A 23,564-nucleotide genomic window follows, 5' to 3' on the forward strand; every position below is an offset into this window, starting at 1 on the left:
AAACATGCTCTGAAACATCTTTTCCCTTTGAATCTCGCCAGTCAAATTGCATCTGGTTGTCAAATTGCATCCGGTTCATGTCCTTTCTTTGTTTTTAATCCCATTGTTTAAACAAATATTCTGTTTTGCAAAAACATACTAACCCCTCCAGGCCATACCAGAATGATTCAACAGCACAGCTGATAATGTTCTAAACAAACCACACATTAAGGTTGCAACCCCATCTAGTCCAAGGAGGATGCTGTCAGTTTAGCTCATCAACTCTAACCAAGAGGATGTTGCCAGAGAAGTGGGCGTTGTTGAACTTTCCCCTCACTGCCAGCCATCTTAAGAAGTAGAGTTATCTCTGAGCCCACCTACTCCACATCATCATCTCCATTATTATAGGATCTGATACAGCAATTCTAAAAGAAGGGGGTAGTGTTTCACTCTCATAATTTCAAGAGCTACAGTTGTAAATGTAATCCCGGGGGGGGGGGGCATGTCTGTTGGAGTTGCAGGTAGCAGAAGCTCCCTTTACTGAATTCCAGCAACAACATGGAACAAGGAGGCATGTCCATTCCATTGTTAGTTCTGCTGTCATAAAAGCAGTACCTGCCCAGCACTGTCTTTGGCACTTTGCTGGACCACAAGAACAGCAACTGGCCAGCACATCTTCCAAAGGACTTCTCATCCTGGCAGACTACCCGGATACAGTATAAGTAACTCCAAAGAAAGGGACATATAGTGCAGTTGCTGTAGGAAGCCCTGGGGATATAAGAAACAGATGCATGTCTGTCATTGACCAGTGGCTAGTATCTCAGCACCTAATAGAAAATTATCTCCTACTTTATAAAGTAAAAATTATATTTTACTTTATAATTATTGATTTTACACTTTCTAAGCATAGTTGGGTTTTAATGTTACAGTTGCTATTTTATAGTTTCTATGCTGTTTCTTATGCTGATCAAAGACTGTTGTAAAAGAAATGTAGTTCAATACAAAAACATACTGGCTGGTTAATCAACAACTTACAAATGTGTACTAAAATTGTATAAAAGCTGTAGTGCAAAAGACGTATTGTAACTGATACAACAACTGATTAGTATTCCTAATATTCTTAGGAAAACTATGAATTATGAAAAGGAGAACTTGATTTAGGGGAATGGTATAAAACTACCTTTAGTAGATTTTAAATGAAGATGATAATCTGGTTAGCTTAATCTCTTGCTTTTACTGTATTTCTTTTTATCAAATCGTGTATACATTTTGCCATCTGCTTAGACTCAATTTTTCATTCCTTTCATAGTAAATTAGGGTTAAGGTGGGCTAGGACAAGGGAAACCCAGGTTCAGGTCCACTCTCAGCCGTGGATGCTCAGGGAGTGACCTTGGACTAGTCATTTTCTCTGAGGCAAATCTCCCTCACAAGATTGTTGTTACAAAGGAAAATTGGAGGAGGGATTGCTGTATATGCCATCTTGAGCTCTGGGAGGAAAGGCAGGATATATATCTATTGAATAAATACATCACTCAGTATTTCTGTTTCCATTTGCTACAGGAAAAGGAAGAGTTGATTGAAGAATGGCAGCCAGAACCTCTTGTTCCTCCTGTACCAAAAGACCATCCAGCACTGAACTACAATACCGTTTCAGGGTAAATTTCATATTAGATTTACAGCCCAGTCTTTTGCATGTTTAGATGAAGTATGACTGCATTCAAAAGTATACGCTCCTAACAAATGTGTTTAGGATTGTGACCTTGATTACTTTCTAGGATAATTATGGATTGTTATCTTGCAAATTCTGAGAACTGGGTTTCAGCACAGATTTAAATTCTAATATAGAATTGAGTTTTGAAATATTTCAAGTAGACACAGTAAGTTACTTCATTTCCATCACTCTGCTTAACAGATAAAATATGCAGGCCTGATCCTTAGAGGTGCTCGTGAAATGAAAAATGTGTTTCCTTTTAACTTGAAATGAACAGACTGTCTCAGAAGTTCAGCTAAACTGTTATTGGCAGGCTGTGGTTTGGTTGAACCAGAACCAAGCACTTTTTGCTTATTCCATTTTTTGCTGGCTAAAAAGCAGTTTGGAGGGATCCACAGGGCTATAAGGCCACACTGGTATGCCTCACCAATCTCTCCAATTGGTTATGCCACACTTCAAGCATGGTATATTCAATTGGCACAGCTGCCTCCTCCCCTTTCAATCTTCCTTGCTGCTATGTCCCTGTAAGGAAGATCAGGAAGTGGCAGGTGGGCCAGTTGGATACCAACCCTCTGAAATACTTCTGCCTAGAATGCAAGTATTTCAGACCTGTTTCCAAGCAAAACATTCCTGTTTTGGTCACCTGGAAACAGCTGTTCTGGGCAGTCAATGCACAGAACATTTTACATGTTTCTGTTGTTAATTTACTCAAGCATTATTAGCATTAGTAATCCCAGATTTATTTATTTTTTTAATTTTTTCAGTAATAGTCAACAAGCACAATCCATTCAAATGGTATTAAATCTCAGAATACTAAGACAGGTAATTATAGATACTCATGAACGTTTGGTATTTTCTAGTCCATACTTATTTTAACAGTTCCTTTTTGGTTTGGTGGCAAAGCCTGTACTTTGCCTGCAGGAAATCTCAGATTCAAAATTTAGCTAGAAAAACTGCCTGCAATCCTGGCAAGATGCTGCCAGTCAATGTAAGCTGCATTGGGCTAGATGGAACAACAGTCTGACTTTGGTAGCTTCCTGTTTTTCTAATAAATGTGGAAAATGGAAAACCTATTTATAGTAACATTAAAAAGGACAGTTTCTATAACAAAGGGGGATTTTAACTACTGCTCTTTTCTTAAACTAATTAGCTCTCTACCATAGTTCTCAAATATTTCATTCCTCCCCTTTTTCTCTATTAATTTTACATATGCACACTTAAATTTGAACTAGTTTCTGAAAAAAATGCTAGATGTTATGCATGTCAACTCAGAACTTAATGCAGTTGAGGTTAATGGAGCTTCGTCATAACTAAGCATATGAAGGATTTTAGCCTTAAACATTAAATTTTGAGAATGCTTGTTTACTGTGCCATAAGTTTAAAAAGTCACAGAGGAATTTCAGTATACCTCTAAGCACTCTTTGCATTCTAAATAACATTTGTCTATTTATATTCTTTATATAAAGCACTATATTATATTTATATTTCCTTATGTTGCTCTTTTACAGTTAATGTCAGGAAAAGTTCTAAGCAATTCATGGATGTTTGGTTGCTGCTTAAAATAAATGCCAAAGCCTTTTTGAGAATGCCATATTATGTGGTAAAGGTTATGCATGGAATACATCAGCATGATGCATACAATTATACATATTAATAAATCATGAGACATTTTCTTTCTGAGTATGAGGCTTGGCTTAGTTTAGCAGAATAAGTACCTTGTAATGTGGGATTGCACCATGGTTTAACAAAGAGAAATGTTACATTCTTTAAAGCAGTGTATAAATTATCTCAAATAAACTGAATAAATAGCAACATAACAAAATTATGTTATTTTGAGGAATTCACTGCTTATATGAGGTACCTTAATAAATGGCTATGCTGAATTAGCTTTAATGTTCAAACATAGTCTTTTACATTGTTATAAATAGTTAGAGAATATCTATATTCCATGACACAGGAATGCAAGTAATGTGATCTTCTAAACATCTTTAATGAGATTGGTGTACGTAAACTTTCATGAATGACTTGATTAGTGAAACAGACCAAGCTTAAGAATTATTACTATATTTTTGTATTTCAAAATACAAGATACTGACAAAACACCTAAATATACTGAAAAAACCCCCATAGTTAAATGAAATGATCTTCAAACTTAAAGAAAAAATAATAGAAACCAAAAAAGAAAATAATAAAAATGCCAAACAAACTAAAAAATTAAAAATTACCGTATATATTAAACTTACCAATAACCACTGGCTTACTTATAAATACCTTAGACTATTGTAACTTTAGGAATTATACTAAACTCATGACAGTGATATGTAGGCTTTGAAAAACTTCAAAATATATTATCAAATACATTAATTAAGCAATAAAATAATAAAAGACATTCCTTGAAATTCTGAAATGATGCATGTTGGAATAAAGAATTCTCAGTCCATACACAATATAGAGATCTGAAATGACAATGATGACAAGTCAAATTTTAAGGTTATGATAGCTGGTAGTGTATAGTCATAACTTGCTAAGTAATGACAGCAAAAGAAAAGTAAGGAGCGTTAGGTAAGGTTACAAATGGACAAGCAGTTTTGTTCTCTGTTTATGGTGTAACCACAGTTGGAACACTCCATGTAGGATATTACAGTGCTGGAAAGCATACTGAAAAAGTTGCGATTGGTGCCAATTTTTTGATGAGGAAAGGCCAATGAGTTTCAGATGAGAAAATAATATATAAGTGTTGCGGGCATATATATATTTCAAATTTAGATGCCGCCCATCTCACAAAAAGTGACTCTGGGCGGTTCACAATAAAACAGCAATAAATATTAAAATACAATAAAAACAATATAAAATACAATAAAAATAGAATAAAAACCAAACACATACACAAATAATATCTTCCAAGATGTTGGTCATCAGTAAGATGTTAACATATGGGAGCATCTTCAAGGTGCTAGCCACCCCCAGGGTTGGTTGCCCTTTTTTAGCCCCATGCCAGTTGGCAGAGCCAGGTCTTAACTGCTTTCTGGAAGGACAAGAGAGTTGGAGCCTGCCTCACCTTTGTGGGGAGGGTATGCCATAGGCGGGGGCCACGGCAGAGAAGGCTCTCTTTCTGGACCCCGCCAGTCGACATTCTTTCATCAATGGGGTCCGCAGCATACCCTCCCTGCCTGACCGGGTGGGATGGGTAGATATAATGGGGGTGAGATGGTCCCTCAGGTAACCTGGTCCCATGCCATGTAGGGCTTTAAAGGTGATAACCAACATCTTGAATTGGACCTGGAAGCAAACTGGGACCCAATGCAGCTCACGTAGCAAAGGTGTAACATGTGCCATCCTTGGGGCGCTTAAAATTGCCCACACAGCTATGTTTTGAACCAGCTGAAGCTTCTGGATACTTTTCAAGGGTAGCCCCAGGTAGAGTGCATTGCAATAGTCTATACGGGAGATGACTAGGGCCTGAGTGACTGACTGGAGGGATTCCCAATCCAGAAAAGGGCGTAACTGGTACATAACACGTAGTTGAGCAAAGGCCCTCCTGGCCACGACTGCCACCTGCTCTTCAAGCAGGAGTCTTGAGTCCAGGAGGACCCCCAGGTTACGCACTGGGTCTGTCTAGGTTAGTGTGACCGCATCCAGAACCAAAGATGGTAAACTTCCAGATACAGAGGAGCCCCCAACCCACAGCCATTCCATCTTACCAGGGTTCAGCTGAAGCCTGTTGTTCCGCATCCAGACCCCCACAGCCTCCAGGCACCGCGAAAGGGTAGCCACAGCATCGCTCAAATCACCTGGGATGGAGATATGTAACTGGGTATCATCTGCATATTGATAATACTTCATCCCATGGTGGCAGATGATCTCACCCAGTGGTTTCATGTAGATGTGAAAAAGGAGCAGGAAAAGTACTGAACCCTGCAGCACCCCACAAAGGAGAGGCCACGAGCTGGACCTCTTGCTCCCTATTAACATCGATTGGGACCGTCCTTGGAGGAAGGAGGTGAACCAGCACAAAACTGTGTCACCCACCCCCAAATCCCCAAGCCAACCCAAAAGGATACCATGGTCGATGGTATCAAAAGCCGCTGAGAGGTCAAGAAGAGCAAGGATGGATGCACTACTCCCATCCTGCTCCCGCCAGAGATCATCCAAGAGAGCAACCAATGCTGTTTCTGTCCCAAATCCAGGCTTGAAATCCAGCTAAAAAGGGTCCAGATAATGTGTTTCATCCAGGATCCTCTGAAGCTGCAATGCCACCACCTTCTCAACCACCTTTCCTAAAAAGGGAAGGTGGGAGACGGGATGAAAATTGTCCAGTACAGTGGGATCCAGTGATGGTTTCTTGAGGAGGGGGTGCACCAGTGCCTCTTTAAAGGCCGCTGGAAACACTCCCTCTCTCAAGGATGAATTCACCATCACCTGGACCCACCCACATGTCACCTCCCGAGCTGGCTTAGCCAGCCAGGAAGGGCATGGATCTAATTGACAGGTGGTGGCATTTACAGCCCGGAGGACCCTGTCCACTTCCTCAGGTCCAACAGGGTCAAACTGTTCCCAGATAACAGGGTAAGTATGTACCCCCGGCATCTCCACAGGCCATGCCCCACACTTGGCATCCAACTGGGAACGTATCCGAGTGATTTTCTGCCAGATGCCCAGAAAACTCCTCCACACAGCCCTGTAGGTGGGTAACTGGGCTCGCCTTTCCCAAAAGAGATTGAGTGATCTTAAACAGGGCTGCTGGGCGGCATTCTGTGGATGCAATAAGAGCGGAGAAATGTTGATGTTTCACCACTCTTACCGCCATAAGGTAGGCCTTAATAGCAGCTCTAGCCTGTGTTCGGTTGGGTTTGGTCCGTGTTTTCCTCCAGCGGCACTCTAAACGTCTCTTAATCCTTTTCAGAACCCTCAACTCCTCCGCAAACTACGGGGAGCATAGGGCTCGATGGGTCAAGGGAGGTTGCACAGGCACAATCTTGTCCAAGGCCTTGGCCACCTTCCTATTCCAGGTGGCAGCCAGGGCCTCAGCTGGACTGTGCAGCATATCCTTGGGTATAACCCCCAGCTCCCTCTGGAATCCCATTGGGTTCATCAGTCATCAAATGGGTCTTGCCTCCCTGCGGATGGGGGTGGCATAGGAGAATCTCAAGGCCACCAATTTATAAATTGTTGTGTAGTTTGGAGCAAAAGATAGTTTTTTGTTTGTTTTTTTTCTCTTCCCTTCGTGTTAGAATGTTACTGAATTATCTGAATTTAAGAGGTGATAAGGCAATTTTTTTTTGCCTTTAAGATGTGTTGGGAATGCAACTTCTAGAACGCTTGTTGGGAATATTGAGAACCTTGCCCTGAACCTATCTGGAGTAAATTATGTAAATGGATAACAGTTAACTGTTATAAATAATAAAATATCCTGGTTTAGACAAAGTAAGCCTTTTAGTAGCAGTTGATGAGTGGCTTGAAACTTGGCTGTGTAAGTAATTTGATTTAGAAGAACTTTTTGGTGTGGAGCCGTTGGAGTTCTCTGCGCTTGGTTCTTTTCTTGCATATGTTTCATTACCCGGCTAGGTAACATCTTCAGTGTTAAAATGGGATGGGGTTTGCTCTCTATTTATGTTCTGTGGCCTGCCTTGCCAGTGCTGGTGGCGGTGGGGGTTTTGTTTTGCTCCTCTGGTAGTTCTGTGATTAGCATATGTTTACTGCTTGATTGTGTGCCTTGTGGTAACCTTTGCTTATCTGGGTGGTGATTGGTGGTGATTGATTGCTGGTGAGGCCATCTTCCGGTCTTTTGTCTCTTTTGAATAGTATGAATAGTATGTAGATGCTGTTTATCTCTATGTGTCTGTTAATTGCTGCCTTGTCTGAATACCAGGGTTCCAAGAATTCTCTTGCATATTTGGATTTAGCTTGATCTAAAATGCTGATAGTTTCCCAGTAACAACTATGGTTAAGTCTGTCCATTTGTTGTGAGATTAAGGAGTTTTCATCACGTATTCTGACTGCTAGTTGGTGCTCGTGGATGCGCTCTGCTAGTCTTCTGTCTGTCCTATGTAGTCCTGTCCTACGTCTGTCCTACGTAGTGTTTGTTACAGTCCTTACACTGTATGTTGTAGATGACTCCTGTTTTTTCTTCTTGGGCTGCTGGGTCTTTTCATTTACTTACGACATTTTGGAGTGATTTTGTTGGTTTGTGTGCTACAGAGATGCCATATGGTTGTAATAGTCTGTTGGGGGGTTCTGAGATGTTTCTGATGTATGGCAGTGTGATCCTTTTCATAGCTTGTGTAAGTTGAGTTGTAGTAGGTTGAGTGGTCAGGCACTTTTTGATAAAATTACGTGGATATTCATTTTGTTGGAAGATGTTGTATAGGTGGTCTTTTTCCTTTTTCTGCTGTTCTGGGTTGCTGCAATGTGTTTGAACTCGCTTGAATAATGTTCTTATACAGCTCCTCTTGTGGGAGGTTGGGTTGTTACTTTGGTAATGGAGTACTTGATTGGTGTGGGTTGTCTTCCGATAAACTTGAGTTTCTAATTTCCTGTTCTTTCCTCTGCTGATGAGGATATCCAGGAAGGGTAGTGTGTTGTTGTTTTTCTTCCTCTCTGGTGAATTTTATTCCTTTGAAGATGTTGTTAATAGTTTCATGTGTCTTCTCTAGTTGTTTCTTTTTTATTATAACAAATGTGTCATCTATATACCATATCATAGCAGAGATTGTAATGCAACGCCTAGAAGCTATGGCACTTCCTCACATACAACCTAAAGTATGGATCCAGTATGTAGAACCCCAAGGACTCCACAGTTCAAGCCTGAGCTACACATATTCACCTCGATTGGTACTTTTTGGTGTGCTGTTCTTTGCAGTTATTGCATCAAAAATTACCTATATTTAAAAGAAGAGATCAGATTGAGTCCTGTGCTAGTAAAATTGTGGTTTATGTTCTAGGAGAAGTTACAGTACTGTAAACACAAGTTTTTAACGTTAAGGACCTTGGGTTGTGATTTATGTTGCACAGCTCTTTTCATATGCTAGTGTTCATCAGCCAAGTGTGAAGATAGGTAACATAAAACTCTGTGTCCACCCAGAGCTCCCGAACAGTTGCCATATGCTTTTTAATGTGATTGAAGAGGACAAATGTTAAATTTGTCCTGTGAATAATTATTTATTTTACATTAGTTTAGATAGATTAAATGTAAAATATATCACAATTTATTTTATTCCTAATCATCCATTTCTTCACTTCTGGCCTTACTTTATTACAATATTCAAGGTAATATGTGGCCCTCAACCTAAAAAGCATGTGCACATCTTCAGGATATGGGGGACGGGTGTTCTGATGATTGCAGTACTTGGAAGCTTTTAGTTGTACTCACAAGAATTAATCACAAGGTGTATGATCAGTTCTTTCGCATAAAATATTGAGACTACCAGTCTTATAAAGTAATGACTTCTAGTTGTAGTATGTTGACATTGCTGCCATTTAAAACAAAGGCTGCCATTGAATGGTATTGAACAATTCTGTTTATTTACATTTTTATCCTGCCAAACTGAAAAATGAATCCTAGCCATTTACATCAGAAAAATAGAAAACATAGTTAAACTAAAATCAAGATAACACACAAATCTATAACTGGAATATGCTCAGTGGTGGTCATTCACTTCTCAAAGGCCCTTTGGAGCATATTTGTTTTTAATAAGTTCTGGAATGCTAATAATGAGGCCATCAGCCTAATTTCCCAAAAAAAGCTGTTCCATAATATGGGGTCTGCAGACTGTATTTCTCTCTCTCTCTCTCTCTCTCTGATCTCCCACTCCCTTTGCCTCACATACCTGAGGGACCATTAAAACAGTGGTTTTCAAACTTTTTCAGGCCGTAGGACTATTCATTAAAAAAAATAAATAAATCCCAGAACCCATGATCAAGAGATGTGGGTTGACTGATAAATCCCACCCTTTCCATTGTAGCTTTGTGACGGGGGGGGGGGCGGGCGGGATCTCCACAAGGGATTAAAGGAAAACTCTCTGCAAGAGAGCAGAGAAGGGGGGGGGAAGGCTGAGTTCCTTGCAAAGGATTTTCCCTTAGTCCCTTGCAAAGAGAGGGTTTCCACACACACCCCTTAATTTCTTGTGGAAGGGCTATGTTAAAAAAAAAAACTCCACAAGTACTAAAATGTTTTTTTTTTCCCCTTAGTCCCATGGAACCCATTCAGGTCCTTGTGGAACTCTTAAGGTTCCACAAAACCAGTTGGAAAAAACTCGACATTAAAATATGTTGCAGCCATGTGCAGGCCCCTTCTTTGCAGATAATGAAAAGAGACGTTGCAACATCAGCCAAAAGCATTGCCTTGTCAACTTTCTTCTGAACCCCATTTCAGTGAGTCTTGTGACTGTAAAAACTGACTGGCAGGGATGAAATCTTTTCCTTGGGATCCAAGCCATAATAACATCTGGCAATATTTATTGTATGGCACTTCAGTAAATTAGTTAGAATAGATGTAGGACTGTTTATTGTCACAGTATCTTGATTGATGATTGCTTCAGAATGAGTTTTCTCTCTAGTTTATTTGACTGTCTTTATTTGATGGCTTATTTTGCAAGTCAATTGATCCTTCACAGACTTAATTAAAATCAATTCATCCTATGTGAATTCATCCTATGAATTAAACAATGAAACAACAAATTGTGGAGCCTTTGGTGCTCTCTGAGCTTGGTTGTTTGCTTGCAGACGTTTCATTACCCGACTAGGTAGCATCATCAATGCGAGTGAGTGTGGGGTTTGCTCTCTCTTTATATGCAATAGCTTGCCCTGCCAGTGTTGGTGGGGGTGTGGTTTTCTCCTTGGTAGTTCCTTGATTGGGGTCTTGTTTTCTGCTTGATTGTTTGACTGGTGTTAACCCCTGCTTATCTGAGTGTAGCTTGCTGGAGATGATGCATTCTGGTCTTTTTGTTTTCTTCTTAGCTTTCTTATTGTCTCTTTTGAATGATGTGTAAATATGGTTTATTTCTGTGTAGCTGTTGATGGCTGATTTGTCTGAATGTCAAGCTTCCAGGAATTCCCTAGCATTTTTGCATTTAGCTTGGTCTAGGAAGCTCACAGTTTCCCAGCTGAAACTATGATTGAATCTGTCCATGTGTTGTGAGATTAAGGAGTTTTCATCGTGTCTTCTGGCTGCTAGCTGGTGTTCATGGATGCTCTCTGAACCATAGTTTCAACTGGGAAACTCTGACCATTCTACACCAAGCTAAATAAAAAAAACCCATCAATAGATACATAGAGATAAACCACATTTACACATCGTTCAAAAGAGACAATAAAAAAGCTAAGAAGGAAACAAAAAGACCAGAACGCGTCCTCTCCGGCAGCCTACAGCCGGATAAACAGAGATTAACACTAGTCAAGCAATCAAGCAGAAAACAAGACCCCAATCAAGGAACTACCGTGGAGAAAAACACACCCCCACCAACAGTGACAGGGCCAGCTACTGTACACAAACAGGGGGCAAACCCCACACTCACTAGCACTGATGATGTTACCTAGTCAGGTAATGAAACATCTGCAAGCAAACAACCAAGCTCAGAGAGCACCAAGGACTCCACAGTTCAACCCTGAGCTACAGATAGTCCCTTCTATTGAAACAACAGCTTTTTAAGCACACTGGATGTTAAGTGGTATGTTAAACCTTTTTCTTAGGATGTAATTTTCATATTAGTTGGCGCATGTTTATTATATTTTCTGTTGTTGCACTGTTGGTACTCAACTAAAATACTTCTTTAAAAAAACATAGATTAAATATATTCCAAAAACTCCATGAAGGTATTCCATGAAAGATATAAAGTGTGACTGTCAGCAATGAAGAGGTTCCTTTGGAATTCAGCAACTGATAATGATACATTGAAACAAAACAGTTTGTATTAATAGCAAAAAGAACAAGTATTCTTAACTAATATATAAACCTCTACATCAAGTAGTATCCCTACAGTTAGGTAGCCAGATTGGAGAATTCTACAATTGTTTTTTGTATTTAACAATACTTTGAGCTTCTAAATCTGTGCTGGTTCCCCAAATTTGTTCACTTTGCATTTTTTCCCCCCATATTTTAAGGCCTCCAGGTCACAACATTATCGTGAATGGCAAGGAATGCATAAACTTTGCATCATTTAATTTTCTTGGGCTTTTGGAAAATGAAAGGCTTAAAGTAAGTGCCTCCATAGATGTCACAATGTAGCCTTTGTGTTAAAAGAACTATTTGAATGACCCATGGATGCTTATGATAATTTAGAATGTAATTGTGATTTTAGTATTCCTCCTTCTTCTCTTTGGAAAAAATGTGTTGATTTCTCTTAGTATTACAGTGGGGCAAAAAAGTATTTAGTCAGCCACCAATTGTGCAAGTTCTCCCACTTAAAAAGATGAGAGAGGCCTGTAATTTTCATCATAGGTATACCTCAACTATGAGAGACAAAATGGGGGGAAAAATCCAGAAAATCACATTGTCTGATTTTTAAAGAATTTATTTGCAAATCATGGTGGAAAATAAGTATTTGGTCAATATCAAAAGTTCATCTCAATACTTTGTTATATATCCTTTGTTGGCAATGACAGAGGTCAAACATTTTCTGTAAGTCTTCACAAGGTTTTCACACACTGTTGCTGGTATTTTGGCCCATTCCTCCATGCAGATCTCCTCTAGAGCAGTGATGTTTTGGGGCTGTCACTGGGCAACACAGACTTTCAACTCCCTCCAAAGGTTTTCCATGGGGTTGAGATCTGGAGACTGGCTAGGCCACTCCAGGACCTTGAAATGCTTCTTACGAAGCCACTCCTTCGTTGCCTGGGCGGTGTGTTTGGGATCATTGTCATCCTGAAAGACCCAGCCACGTTTCATCTTCAATGCCCTTGCTGATGGAAGGAGGTGTTCACTCAAAATCTCACGATACGTGGCCCCATTCATTCTTTCCTTTACACGGATCAGTCGTCCTGGTCCCTTTGCAGAAAAACAGCCCCAAAGCATGATGTTTCCACCCCCATGCTTCACAGTAGGTATGGTGTTCTTTGGATGCAACTCAGCATTCTCTCTCCTCCAAACACGACAAGTTGAGTTTAGACCAAAACATTCTACTTTGGTTTCATCTGACCATATGACATTCTCCCAATCCTCTTCTGGATCATCCAAATGCTCTCTAGCAAACTTCAGATGGGCCCGGACATGTACTGGCTTAAGCAGGGGGACACGTCTGGCACTGCAGGATTTGAGTCCCTGGTGGCATAGTGTGTTACTGATGGTAGCCTTTGTTACTTTGGTCCCAGCTCTCTGCAGGACATTCACTAGGTCCCCCCGTGTGGTTCTGGGATTTTTGCTCACCATTCTTGTGATCATTTTGACCCCACAGGGTGAGATCTTGTGTGGAGCCCCAGATCGAGGGAGATTATCAGTGGTCTTGTATGTCTTCCATTTTCTAATTCTTGCTCCCACAGTTGATTTCTTCACACCAAGCTGCTTGCCTATTGCAGATTCAGTCTTCCCAGCCTGGTGCAGGTCTACAATTTTGTTTCTGGTGTCCTTCAACAGCTCTTTGGTCTTGGCCATAGTGGAGTTTGGAGTGTGACTGTTTGAGGTTGTGGACAGATGTCTTTTATACTGATAACAAGGTCAAACAGGTGCCATTACTACAGGTAACGAGTGGAGGACAGAGGAGCCTCTTAAAGAAGTAGTTACAGGTCTGTGAGAGCCAGACATCTTGCTTGTTTGTAGGTGACCAAATACTTATTTTCCACCATGATTTGCAAATAAATTCTTTAAAAATCAGACAATGTGATTTTCTGGATTTTTTTCCCCATTTTGTCTCTCATAGTTGAGGTATACCTATGATGAAAATTACAGGCCTCTCTCATCTTTTTAAGTGGGAGAACTTGCACAATTGGTGGCTGACTAAATACTTTTTTGCCCCACTGTATATTTATTTACAAGAGTGCCTCTAGACCACAGATAGGTGTCATAGGATCTTCCCAGAAAAAAACAAGGATAAGGTGGAGTAATAGGAAGTATCCTGGTGGGCTAAAGGGAGGTCAGAGTACAACATCATCATTTAGCTTATGGTAAACCAAGTCTTCATTTTCAAAACAGTCCAGCAGCCCTGTGGCAGTGAGACCATCCATAGTATGCATGCCTGCATACATACGTAACCATCATGTTAGTCCCTCTTGAGGGTGTAAGCAATATTATATAAAGTGGAGAAAAGGAATTAAATACAGTAAGCAAAAGAACTTACAGGTAGAAGGTAAGAGAGAAGAAAAGAAAATGTAACTAAATCTAGGTTGCACCAACACCATTCAATATGCCTCTCTGTATCTTTTGTCCTTTCAAACCAATCTTGCTTCTGCTGTGTCTGTACATTGATTCATATGTTACTTTTTGTTCTGTAACATGGTGCGCGCATGCTCTCTCTCTCTCTCTCTCTCTCTCTGAGTTCATTATTATTTATTTATTTATATTTCAAATTTAGCTCTATCCAATCATGAATATCTCCTCTCCGCCTATTCACTCTTCCTTCATGTATTTGTTTTGCATTTTAATTCTTCATTCTTTCTATATGATCAAAACACCTCAGTGTTTTATACTTTTGTAATCAGTTCTCATTTATTTTTCACTCGTTCATTTTTAAATCTTTATCTCTTGTTTTACCATCCACACTTCTTAAGTAACCATTTCCCACTGTATTCAGGTTATTTTTATGTCTCCTAATATATCCAACCCTTCATAATAAAGTAGGCAAAAAACACTTCTATATATACAGCCATTTCATTTCTTTTGATGCTTTCATTCTTCTCAGCAAACCATATGTTACCTCCTACCTTTCTAACAGCATTTGCACATCTTAAAATGTCTCCATTTATTTTCCCATCTTTTGTGAACAGTCTGTTAAGTACCCAAATTCATGTAGTTACTCTAATTTTTCCATGTATATAATTTATAATAATTCACTCCGATTTTCCCTGTCAGAAACAACTACCTTGATCTTTCATATATTAATTTTCAGATTTGTTGTCTTTATTCCATCGTACAGTCTCACCAACATTTGCTGCAATTTATTCTAGTTCTCAGCAAATGACATAGCATTGTCTGTGTATAAAGTACATATACATTCATATTCCCAAGCAGCACATCTCCAATGTCATCACAGACATTTCTTAATAGAGTTACTCAAATACATTAAATAGCAAAAGGACATTACATATCCTTCTCTTACTATCTAGTGTAGGCTGCCCAGAGTCGTTCTGGAGTTGGGCACCTCTGAATCTCATGAATAATCTGCTCATTGCTGAACCATTTGCTAACCATTCTCACACGTGCTTTACTTCCATCTTACACTGCTCTTCTCACATTTTACAACCAGACTTCAGTTCCATATTTGGACATAATGTTCCATAATTCAAGTGTACTTGCTTTATCACACTCTTTCTCTAAATTAACAAATGTACAAAAAAAACCCTTTTTCTTTTTTATACAATTCTCAGTAACCTGCTAAAGAACAAAAACTCTGGTCTGCATATTCCTTGCCTGAGATAAGGCTACCTACATTTTCCAAATGTTGATTGTCACATATCATACCCTTCTGATCAGAACACTGCAACTTCCTAAGCAGACTTAAACTAATCATCCTGTACTTTTTTTAAAATTCACTCTTGTTACTTTTTTGTTTCACTAAGGCAGTGAAACATATGCAGACTATCAGTGGTCTATAGAAGTCAACCATGTGGTCCATCGTAGCCTCCTCATAATGGCAGGCCAAAGCCTCTCAGAGCCTCATCACAGCATTCCCTTTTGCAGGATGACCTGACAAATGCTTGTTCATCATCTCAGTCCGTTCTTCCCTGTGTACACTGACAGTCTGCTGGTGGAACCCTGCTTACGATGTTAGCCCCGCTTCCCTGTGTGCTCCCAAATCAATTGGTTCACAAGAACGTGTGGCTGGAAACTGATTTATTGAAGTGTACAGTTGGTATAATAAGTACCAATGTGACTACCATTTCTTTTAAGAAAAATGCAAATAGAAAACACAGTGGTGAATATCTAAAAATGAGATTTCATTGTATGGAAATTCTTTCAGTCCTCATCCTTTAATGTTTGGATGTTTGTACTGAACAATATTCTCGACCAGCAAGTTGGTACAAATTTTAGTTGAAAGGTCCTTAAAACGGAAGGCGTTCACAAATGTGACCATAATCATTACCTTTTGCCAAAAAAATAAATAAATTTCCATGCTCTTAAAAATATAGGGAGGGAGTGTTTGCTTTATTGGTGGTCCATGCATTTTCCAAATGTTTATTTAGTGGTCCACATGTGTAGAAAGTATGAGAAAGTAAAGGAACCAAAATGATATTCTTGCAGTCATCAGGCAAAGACGCAGTCTTTACACACATATTAAATAAGTCGTATAAGAGACCCCATCCATATATTAACATTTCTCCAGTTACATCTTCTGCACCTGCAGCCTTATCATTTTTTAGTGTTCTCAAACATTTATGATTTCCTTTTCATCAACATTTTAATTCTACTCTTCAACATTCCTATACAAATCTCAAAAATATTTCTTCCAGCAATCTCTCACTTCAGTTTCATCCCAAATTATTTCATTTCTTTAATTTGTAGCTGTATTCACTTTCTTCCTTGTTTTTCACCCGCTTCTGGAACAATTTTTACTTCCATCAAAATTGTGGCAAAGAAGGTTACCTCTTCACCATCTTCTTTCTCTTAAGATCATCAAAATCCCACCCACTCATGCTGTGCAAGGTGATAGGATGTTAGAATGGAAAAAAAAAGGTCTCTGGTCCCACATGCTGTCTGTATGAGCCACAGGCAATTACTCCTGGGGGAATGCAGACAGGCATAGAGGTTATGTAATAAATAGTGATTATATGAAAAGATAAGTATAATATATTATATCAATATAGTAATGATTTTATTCTACAATAGACTTACATGTAATATGATTTTCTTGTTATACTTTTTTGAAGAATGCAGCCCAGGCATCTCTGGCAAAATATGGTGTTGGCACATGTGGCCCTAGAGGATTTTATGGCACTTTTGGTAAGTATTGCATACTTTTCAATATAGGATTGAATGTATTAATAACTATCTTGATTATAACTTTACGTAAAGAAATTGAAGCTTGGAAGCCCTGGTGATATGTTTACACAGTTTAAAGAGATGCTTCTGAAGCTCTTTACAATCATCTTTGTTTTTAACCACCCTGAATAGTTTACTATATTTGCAAACTTGGGCAGTTTGCTGCTTTTTCCAAAGTCAGACATCATTTAAAAGACAATAAGCGTTGGCCACGATACAGATTCTTAAGTCAGGCAGCATGCAAGCTTAATATATTCTTGTTGGTTGCAGAGTCAGCCAGATGTTTAGACTGGATTTGGCATTTTTAATCCACCTATCCACAAAAAATGCCAAAAAAGATCCTTCCCAAGGACCTGAGATAGGCAGATGTTGTTTGATGGTATTAAAGGTATCGTCACAAAATATAAACCGTTCCAGGTAAAGCTGCCTTTTGCAATTGACTGATGGTGTTCAAGTAGTGCTCCAGATGTTTTGGGAACGTACCTAAGGCACCTATAACTATTGGTACTATTTTTGCTTATTTTTGCCATAACTGTTCTAATTCTAATTTTATATTTTGTGATTTTCTCCAGTTCTTTCTCTTCTATTCTTGTTGTCTCCAGGTATTGCAGTGTCCACTCTCCAGACTTTTTTGTCTTTCTTATCAACAGTTGTTAAGTCTGAGGTGTTGTGTGGCAGGTGCTTGTCTGTTTGGATTCTAAAGTCCCAGAGCACTTTAGCTTCTTCATTTTCTATTGCTTTGTTTGTTTTGTGGTCCCACCAGTTCTTGCTTGCAAGCAAATAGTATTTCTTGCAGATACTCCAATGCACCATTGTTGCTACTTTGTCATGCCGTTGTTTGTAGTCAGTCTGTGCGATCTTCTTGCAGCAGCTAACTAGATGGTCCACTGTTTCTTCAGCTTCTTTGCAGAGGCAGCACTTGCTCTCTTTTGCTGTCTTCTCAACTATGGCTTAATATGCATTTGTTCTTAAGGCTTGGTCTTGTGTAGCCAGAATTAGCCCCTTTGCCTCTTTCTTCAACTTTCCTGCTCTTAGCCATTGCCAGGTCTTGTTGTTATCTGCTTTGCCTGCTAGTTTTGTGTGTGTGTGTGTGTGTACTGGCCATGGAATACTTTGCCTTGCCATGTCTCTTTTCTATTTTCCATTTGGTCAGTCTTATAGGCCAGTTTGATCTCTTTGATATTCAGTAAGCCTTCATGGTGAACTAGCTTCAGTACATCTTCATTGTCCTTCAGATATTCTTCCAATGTCCTTTTTTCTTCTTCGCTTGTCTGGTGTACTTGCAACATTCCATGCCCACTTATGCTCTTTGGTAAGTAGAGTCTGTCAATGTTGCTATGTGGATGAAGAGCATGATTTATTGTCATTATTTTTCTGGTCTTCCTATCCAGGACTTTTAGTTCAACTTCAGTCCTCTATTCCAGCTGTATATCTAATGACTGGAATTGCCCAGGTGTTAATTGCCTTGATGGTATTTCCGCCACTGAGTTTGGACTTTAAGATCTTCTTTACTCTTCTGATGTATTCACTACTAAGCCTCCTCTTGGCATCAAGTGTGCTTGATGTTGTCAGCCTGAAGGATACCCAAGTATTTATAGTGATCTTCTTCATCCAGACTCTTGATGTTATTTCCATTGGGCATCTTGATTCCTTCAGTTTTCACAATTTTTCCCCTGTTGATGGTCAGGGTGGCACATTTGTCCAGTCCAAACTCCATTGTGATATCTTGGTGTATATTTGGACAGTGTTGAGTAGCGATTCCATTTCAGATGGTGTTTTTCCATATAGTTTCAGATCGTCCATGCAAAGGAGATGGGATAACCTAGCAGATATTTTTGATGTTTGATAGCCATGGCCTGACTTATTCAGTATTGCTGACAGAGGAATCATTGCAATGACAAACAGTAGTGGTGATAGTGAGTCTCCTTGAAATATTCCTCTCTTGATGATAACCTCTACCAATCTATCACCACTGACCACTTTCTGTGTCTTCCATTGTGCCATTGATCTTTGCACAAAGCTTTTGATGTTTCTACTGACTCCTGTTATTTCTAGGCACTTGATTATCCAGTCATCTGGCAGGGAGCCAAATGCCTTCTTGTAATCAATCCAAGCTACATTCACGTTAGTTTTCCTTCTCTTACAGTTTTCCAAAGTCATCTTGTCAATTAGGAGCTGATCTTTTGTCCCTCTGCTGTTTGGGTGGTTTCGTTTCTGCTCAGATGGAAAGAGCTTGTTTTCAATTAGATGCTGTTGGACTGCATCAGCTACCACACTAGTTAGCAATTTGAAAGTTGTTGGCAAGCAGGTAATTGGCCTGTAGTTGCCTGGTGCTGCCTTTTTTGCTGGATCTTTCATTACCAGGTAGGTTTTGCTGTATGTTAACCAATCTTCAATTTCATTTCCTTGCAATATGTTGTTAAACTGCTTGGCAGTGAGTGAGTGCAGAGCTGTCAGCTGTTTCAACAAAAAACCATGCAGTTCATCTTCACCTGGTACTGACTGATTCTTGATCTTCCTTGCCCTTTTCTCCACCATTTCTGCTGTTATTACAAGTTCTTTCATTTCAGCTTCTTTTATATTCTTATCTACCTCCTTTATCCAAGCTGCGTTCTTGTTGAATTTCTTTGGGTTGTCCCATATCTGCACCCAGAACTGCACTGTTTCTTCTTTGTCAGGTGTTGATTGGTTCATTGCAGTCTCTCTGTTGATGGATTGATAGAAACGTTTCTGCTTCAACTGACGTTGGAGATGATGATGATGATCATTATCCTGCCTTTTATATATTTTGATTAGCTCAAGGTGGCAAACGTGCCTAATACTCCTACTTCCTATTTTGCCCTCAACAACAACCCTGTGAGGTGGGTTTGGCTGAGAGTGAGTGACTGGCCCAGAATCACCCAGCCAGCTTTTGTGCCTAAGGGAGTTCTAGAACTCATAGTCTCCTGGTTTCTAGGCCAGCACCTTAACCACTATATGAAACTGGCCCTCTTTATTCCTATTCGTTGCTTTCTTTAGCTTGTTATCAATCCATAAAAGGACATGAACTCTTCTCCTATGATTTCTATGTTTATTCAAGAGCAGTTGATGGGTGGAGGGTGAGAGATTTTATCAAAGGCTTTTAAAAAATATAAACAGTTCATATACACTCCACCACAGTTCCTGTCAATTCACACATAACTTTCTGCAGTGCTGTTGTTTTGCTGAAAAATGCAGGGTGGCATGCTGAGGTTTAATTATTCCCACCTTGTGATCCTGATGAAGATTCATTTATCTTTCATTTAATTTTCATAGCTTTGAAAGTGTTATATAGGGAGGCTTAACTGTGTTGAAAATTGAAATGTCTAATACTGACGTATTACTTTCAGGGAGACCACAAGAGGGCAGTCTGCTGACTGGCTGAAGCATTTAAATTAGCTTTTTACACATTAATGCAAATACTCTAAAATAATATATGTGTGTGATAATCATGGTATTTTAATCTAGGCCTGAAACAGGCTTTTTGTAATTCAAATCCTAGTATGAAAATCCCGGTCTGTGCTTAATCATAAAATGTGATGGTATTTCACATTCCCTTTACATCTCTTTAACACAATAATAGTACTATGCACCTAAGCATTTACTTTATCTTCATAATGGACTGGCTTTCTGGAAATATAAGTCTTGCAAGTGTTTTTATACATGATTAAAATGGCTTCCATGATGCCATGTGGAAATGTTCAGGTCTTACAATGCAGTTATTCACCTTACCATAGTATTTTGCCATTATGAATTGATTGTTTACTCTGTAAGAACTGGCCTGATAAGTGTTCATGCCTAATTGATCTTAGCTGATCTCTGAAAGCTAGCCAGGTTCAGATCTGTTAATTCTTAGGTAGAACTTTAGGAAATATCAGGGCAACAGTCTTAAAGTTGGAAAAAAAAATCCTAAAAGGTAGCAGTGGCAAACCACTTCCATATTTTTGCCAAGAAAATTGTTTGGATGTGTTTATGAAGTCACTAGGAGTTAATTTTATCAGATCAGTGTGTGGTAGTAAAACTCTTTCTAACTCCCTTATTGAAGTTAAAATTTGGGGTGAAACTTTATTTTTAACTATGTTCAACATGACTGCATCTCTGTATAGATAACTTACTTTAAAACGACCGTATTTTTCCATCAATAAGATGCCCCCATGTACAAGACGACCCCCACTTTTCCAACCCAAAATTAAGAAATCAATATTTTAAAGATAGTGCAGAACACATTTTTATTTAGTAATTAGTTAACATTTACCTGATACACTCGGTGGGAGGAGGTCCAAACCGTCTCTCTGCAGCTCTGTTTCCATGCTCTTTTGCATAACTGATTACATTCAAGCACGAGTGAAACTGCAGATAGCTTGTCTCTGCAAACAGCCTTCCTCTAATTGGTTTGTTCAGCATCAGCTGACGTCAGTTACATAAGGCTCGTGATTGGAGGAAGACTGTTTGGGAGACAAGCTATTTCACTCGTGATTGGAGGCTAGCAATAGGAGGAAGCCTCTTTGCAGAAACAAAGTATGGGCAGTTTTGCAACCGCGCAGTTCTCTCCTCGGCTGACTTCCTTGAATAAGACGCCCTTCAATTTTTAGGGTAAGGATTTTAGAAAAAAGTATCGTCTTATAGTCAGAAAAATACGGTATATGGTTTCAGTATGGTGACTTACATGCCTTCTGAGGTGAGAAATTAGCTGATCTCTTAAATGTATATTGTCATCTTCTCATCTTCAGCTTCTGATGGGTCCTTGTTCAGTAGGTTAGTGTCTGGAAAGAACTGGAATATGAAGTGTGCAAGTTTTTCCTTGATGTTTAATAGCAGATATTCTTAGAAATGTTCATAATCCAAATTGGAGCTGAAATAAAGGATTGTATATTTATTTTGAGCATCTGACTGCATGGAAAACTTGAGCAGGAGAAACAGCGATAGTTCCAGATTTCTGAAGGTGATCTGATTTTATATGCTCTGTAATCTGTATTTCTGAAATGCATTACTTGGCATTTCATATACTCTTCTAGGTATAATTTACATGCCTTGTACAGACTCACTTACCCTAGATGTAGTTGCCAAAAGTGGAAGACTCCTAAGTTTCAAGCCTTTCCCCTCCACACACTTGAAGAAAGGGTTGGTTGGCATGTTCATACCTCACATTCCTTGCAGTACTTGTTAAGTAACAGACATAGAAGCAAAAAGTCTCATTGAACTTCTCACATGCACTTGGGTCTGAGCTGGCTTTAACCGAGAAAAGGTCTTAGGTTCATTGTGGATAGCTTAATGACTCTGGGAAAAAAACTGATCCTGTTAGAAATCATTAGGAAAGGAGAGGAAAATAAAACTGCTTCCTTACAGAATTCTATGATACATCTGCATCTGGAATACTGGGTATTGTTCTGGTTGCCACATGACCCTTGGCTGTTCTTATGTATTTATTTCCACTACTGGAGTTGTGTTTACTTTATTACTAGTGGAGTTTAAGGGACAAGAACAGAACAGTGAGTGACTTTAGCTTGTTAGATGTTCTATTATCTGTAACTCATAGTATGTGAACGGTCTGAATAATTCCCTTGCTGCTGCTGCTGCATTAGGGATATATGAAGAAGGAAAGCCTTCACTCTGTATAGCTGTGTGTAGGTTGACTTCAACACAAGCCTGGACCTTAGTAGTAATATGCATACAGGCTTTCTCTAAATATAGGAATGTTTGCAGAAACGAATGTCATTTGTGTGGTGGAGGCAGCATTTAACAGAATGTCCACATGGTGAATGCTCCAGTTAAGGTAAAAGGTGATCTGGGCTTTTGTGTAAGGTAGAAGAATAGGATATCAGTCAGTATATGTCCCTCCACTTTCTATAGGAAATAAGTATTAATGGTGTCACACTTCCAGTACTAAAAAACTTAGGAAGTTTGAGTGGATTTTTCGTTGTGTTAATAACCTTCAGTACTTGTGAGATTTTTAAAGCCAGATTTCTGCTCTTAAATGTGTGAACTATGCTTCCTAAACAGATGTACATTTGGAATTGGAAGACCGACTTGCCAGATTTATGAAGACTGAGGAAGCTATCATATATTCTTATGGATTTGCTACAATTGCCAGTGCTATTCCTGCTTATTCAAAACGGGGTGACATTTTGTTTGTGTATGTACACGTTCCTGATACTAAAAAGAAAAAATATTGTGAGAGAGTTCTAGTTATTAAAGATTAAAGTTTTATATTAAACAGTAATTTAAATTATGGCGTTCTATTCCACAGATAGTAATCTTAGGACCAATATAGGCATTATTATCTTGAGCTCTTCATTCATTTGTGTAGAAAAAGAATGCACAGTTTTTTCTGGACACAAGACTTTTAAGTGGCATGGTAGAACTATACAAAAATTAAGTTTTATTTCATTTGTACTGAAATCTAATGAAAATTAAATATAGTTAATACGATTACTTTCTAGTTGTATATTTATTTATTTCTCTATGTGATTCAATGTATTGGAAAGAACTGAGAAGGAGAAAAAACCCAATTGTTACTTGTTTGTATTAACTAGTATTCTTTTTTTTTTTTAGAAAATAAATTTATATTATAAGATCACCATCATGTTTGAAAAATCAATGTTATGATGAAATAAGATTACTGAATATATTAACTAGCGTTTTATTTATATATCAAATTTGTCACCACCCATCTCATTAAATAGAGTTATTTAATAAGCTTTTTCATAGGAAAAATGTGAACATTGTGTTCTA

General features: G+C 38.8%; 1 protein-coding gene across 1 annotated transcript in view; it reads left to right on the forward strand.

The window, feature by feature from the left end:
- Positions 1 to 23,564, forward strand: part of SPTLC1 (serine palmitoyltransferase long chain base subunit 1) — a 49,263-nt gene that overhangs the window by 4,531 nt on the left and 21,168 nt on the right. Inside the window, exons 3-6 of the mRNA XM_088129797.1 lie at positions 1,540 to 1,634; positions 11,789 to 11,882; positions 16,703 to 16,775; positions 22,833 to 22,965. Of these exons, the coding sequence (XP_087985923.1) occupies positions 1,540 to 1,634; positions 11,789 to 11,882; positions 16,703 to 16,775; positions 22,833 to 22,965 (395 nt within the window). The remainder of the gene's footprint in view (positions 1 to 1,539; positions 1,635 to 11,788; positions 11,883 to 16,702; positions 16,776 to 22,832; positions 22,966 to 23,564) is intronic.

The sequence above is a fragment of the Python bivittatus genome, unplaced genomic scaffold (genome assembly GCF_059951505.1).
Source record: "Python bivittatus isolate LINGU-HERP-01145 unplaced genomic scaffold, Pbiv_v1 ctg000850_np1212, whole genome shotgun sequence".
Classification (NCBI taxonomy): domain Eukaryota; kingdom Metazoa; phylum Chordata; class Lepidosauria; order Squamata; family Pythonidae; genus Python; species Python bivittatus.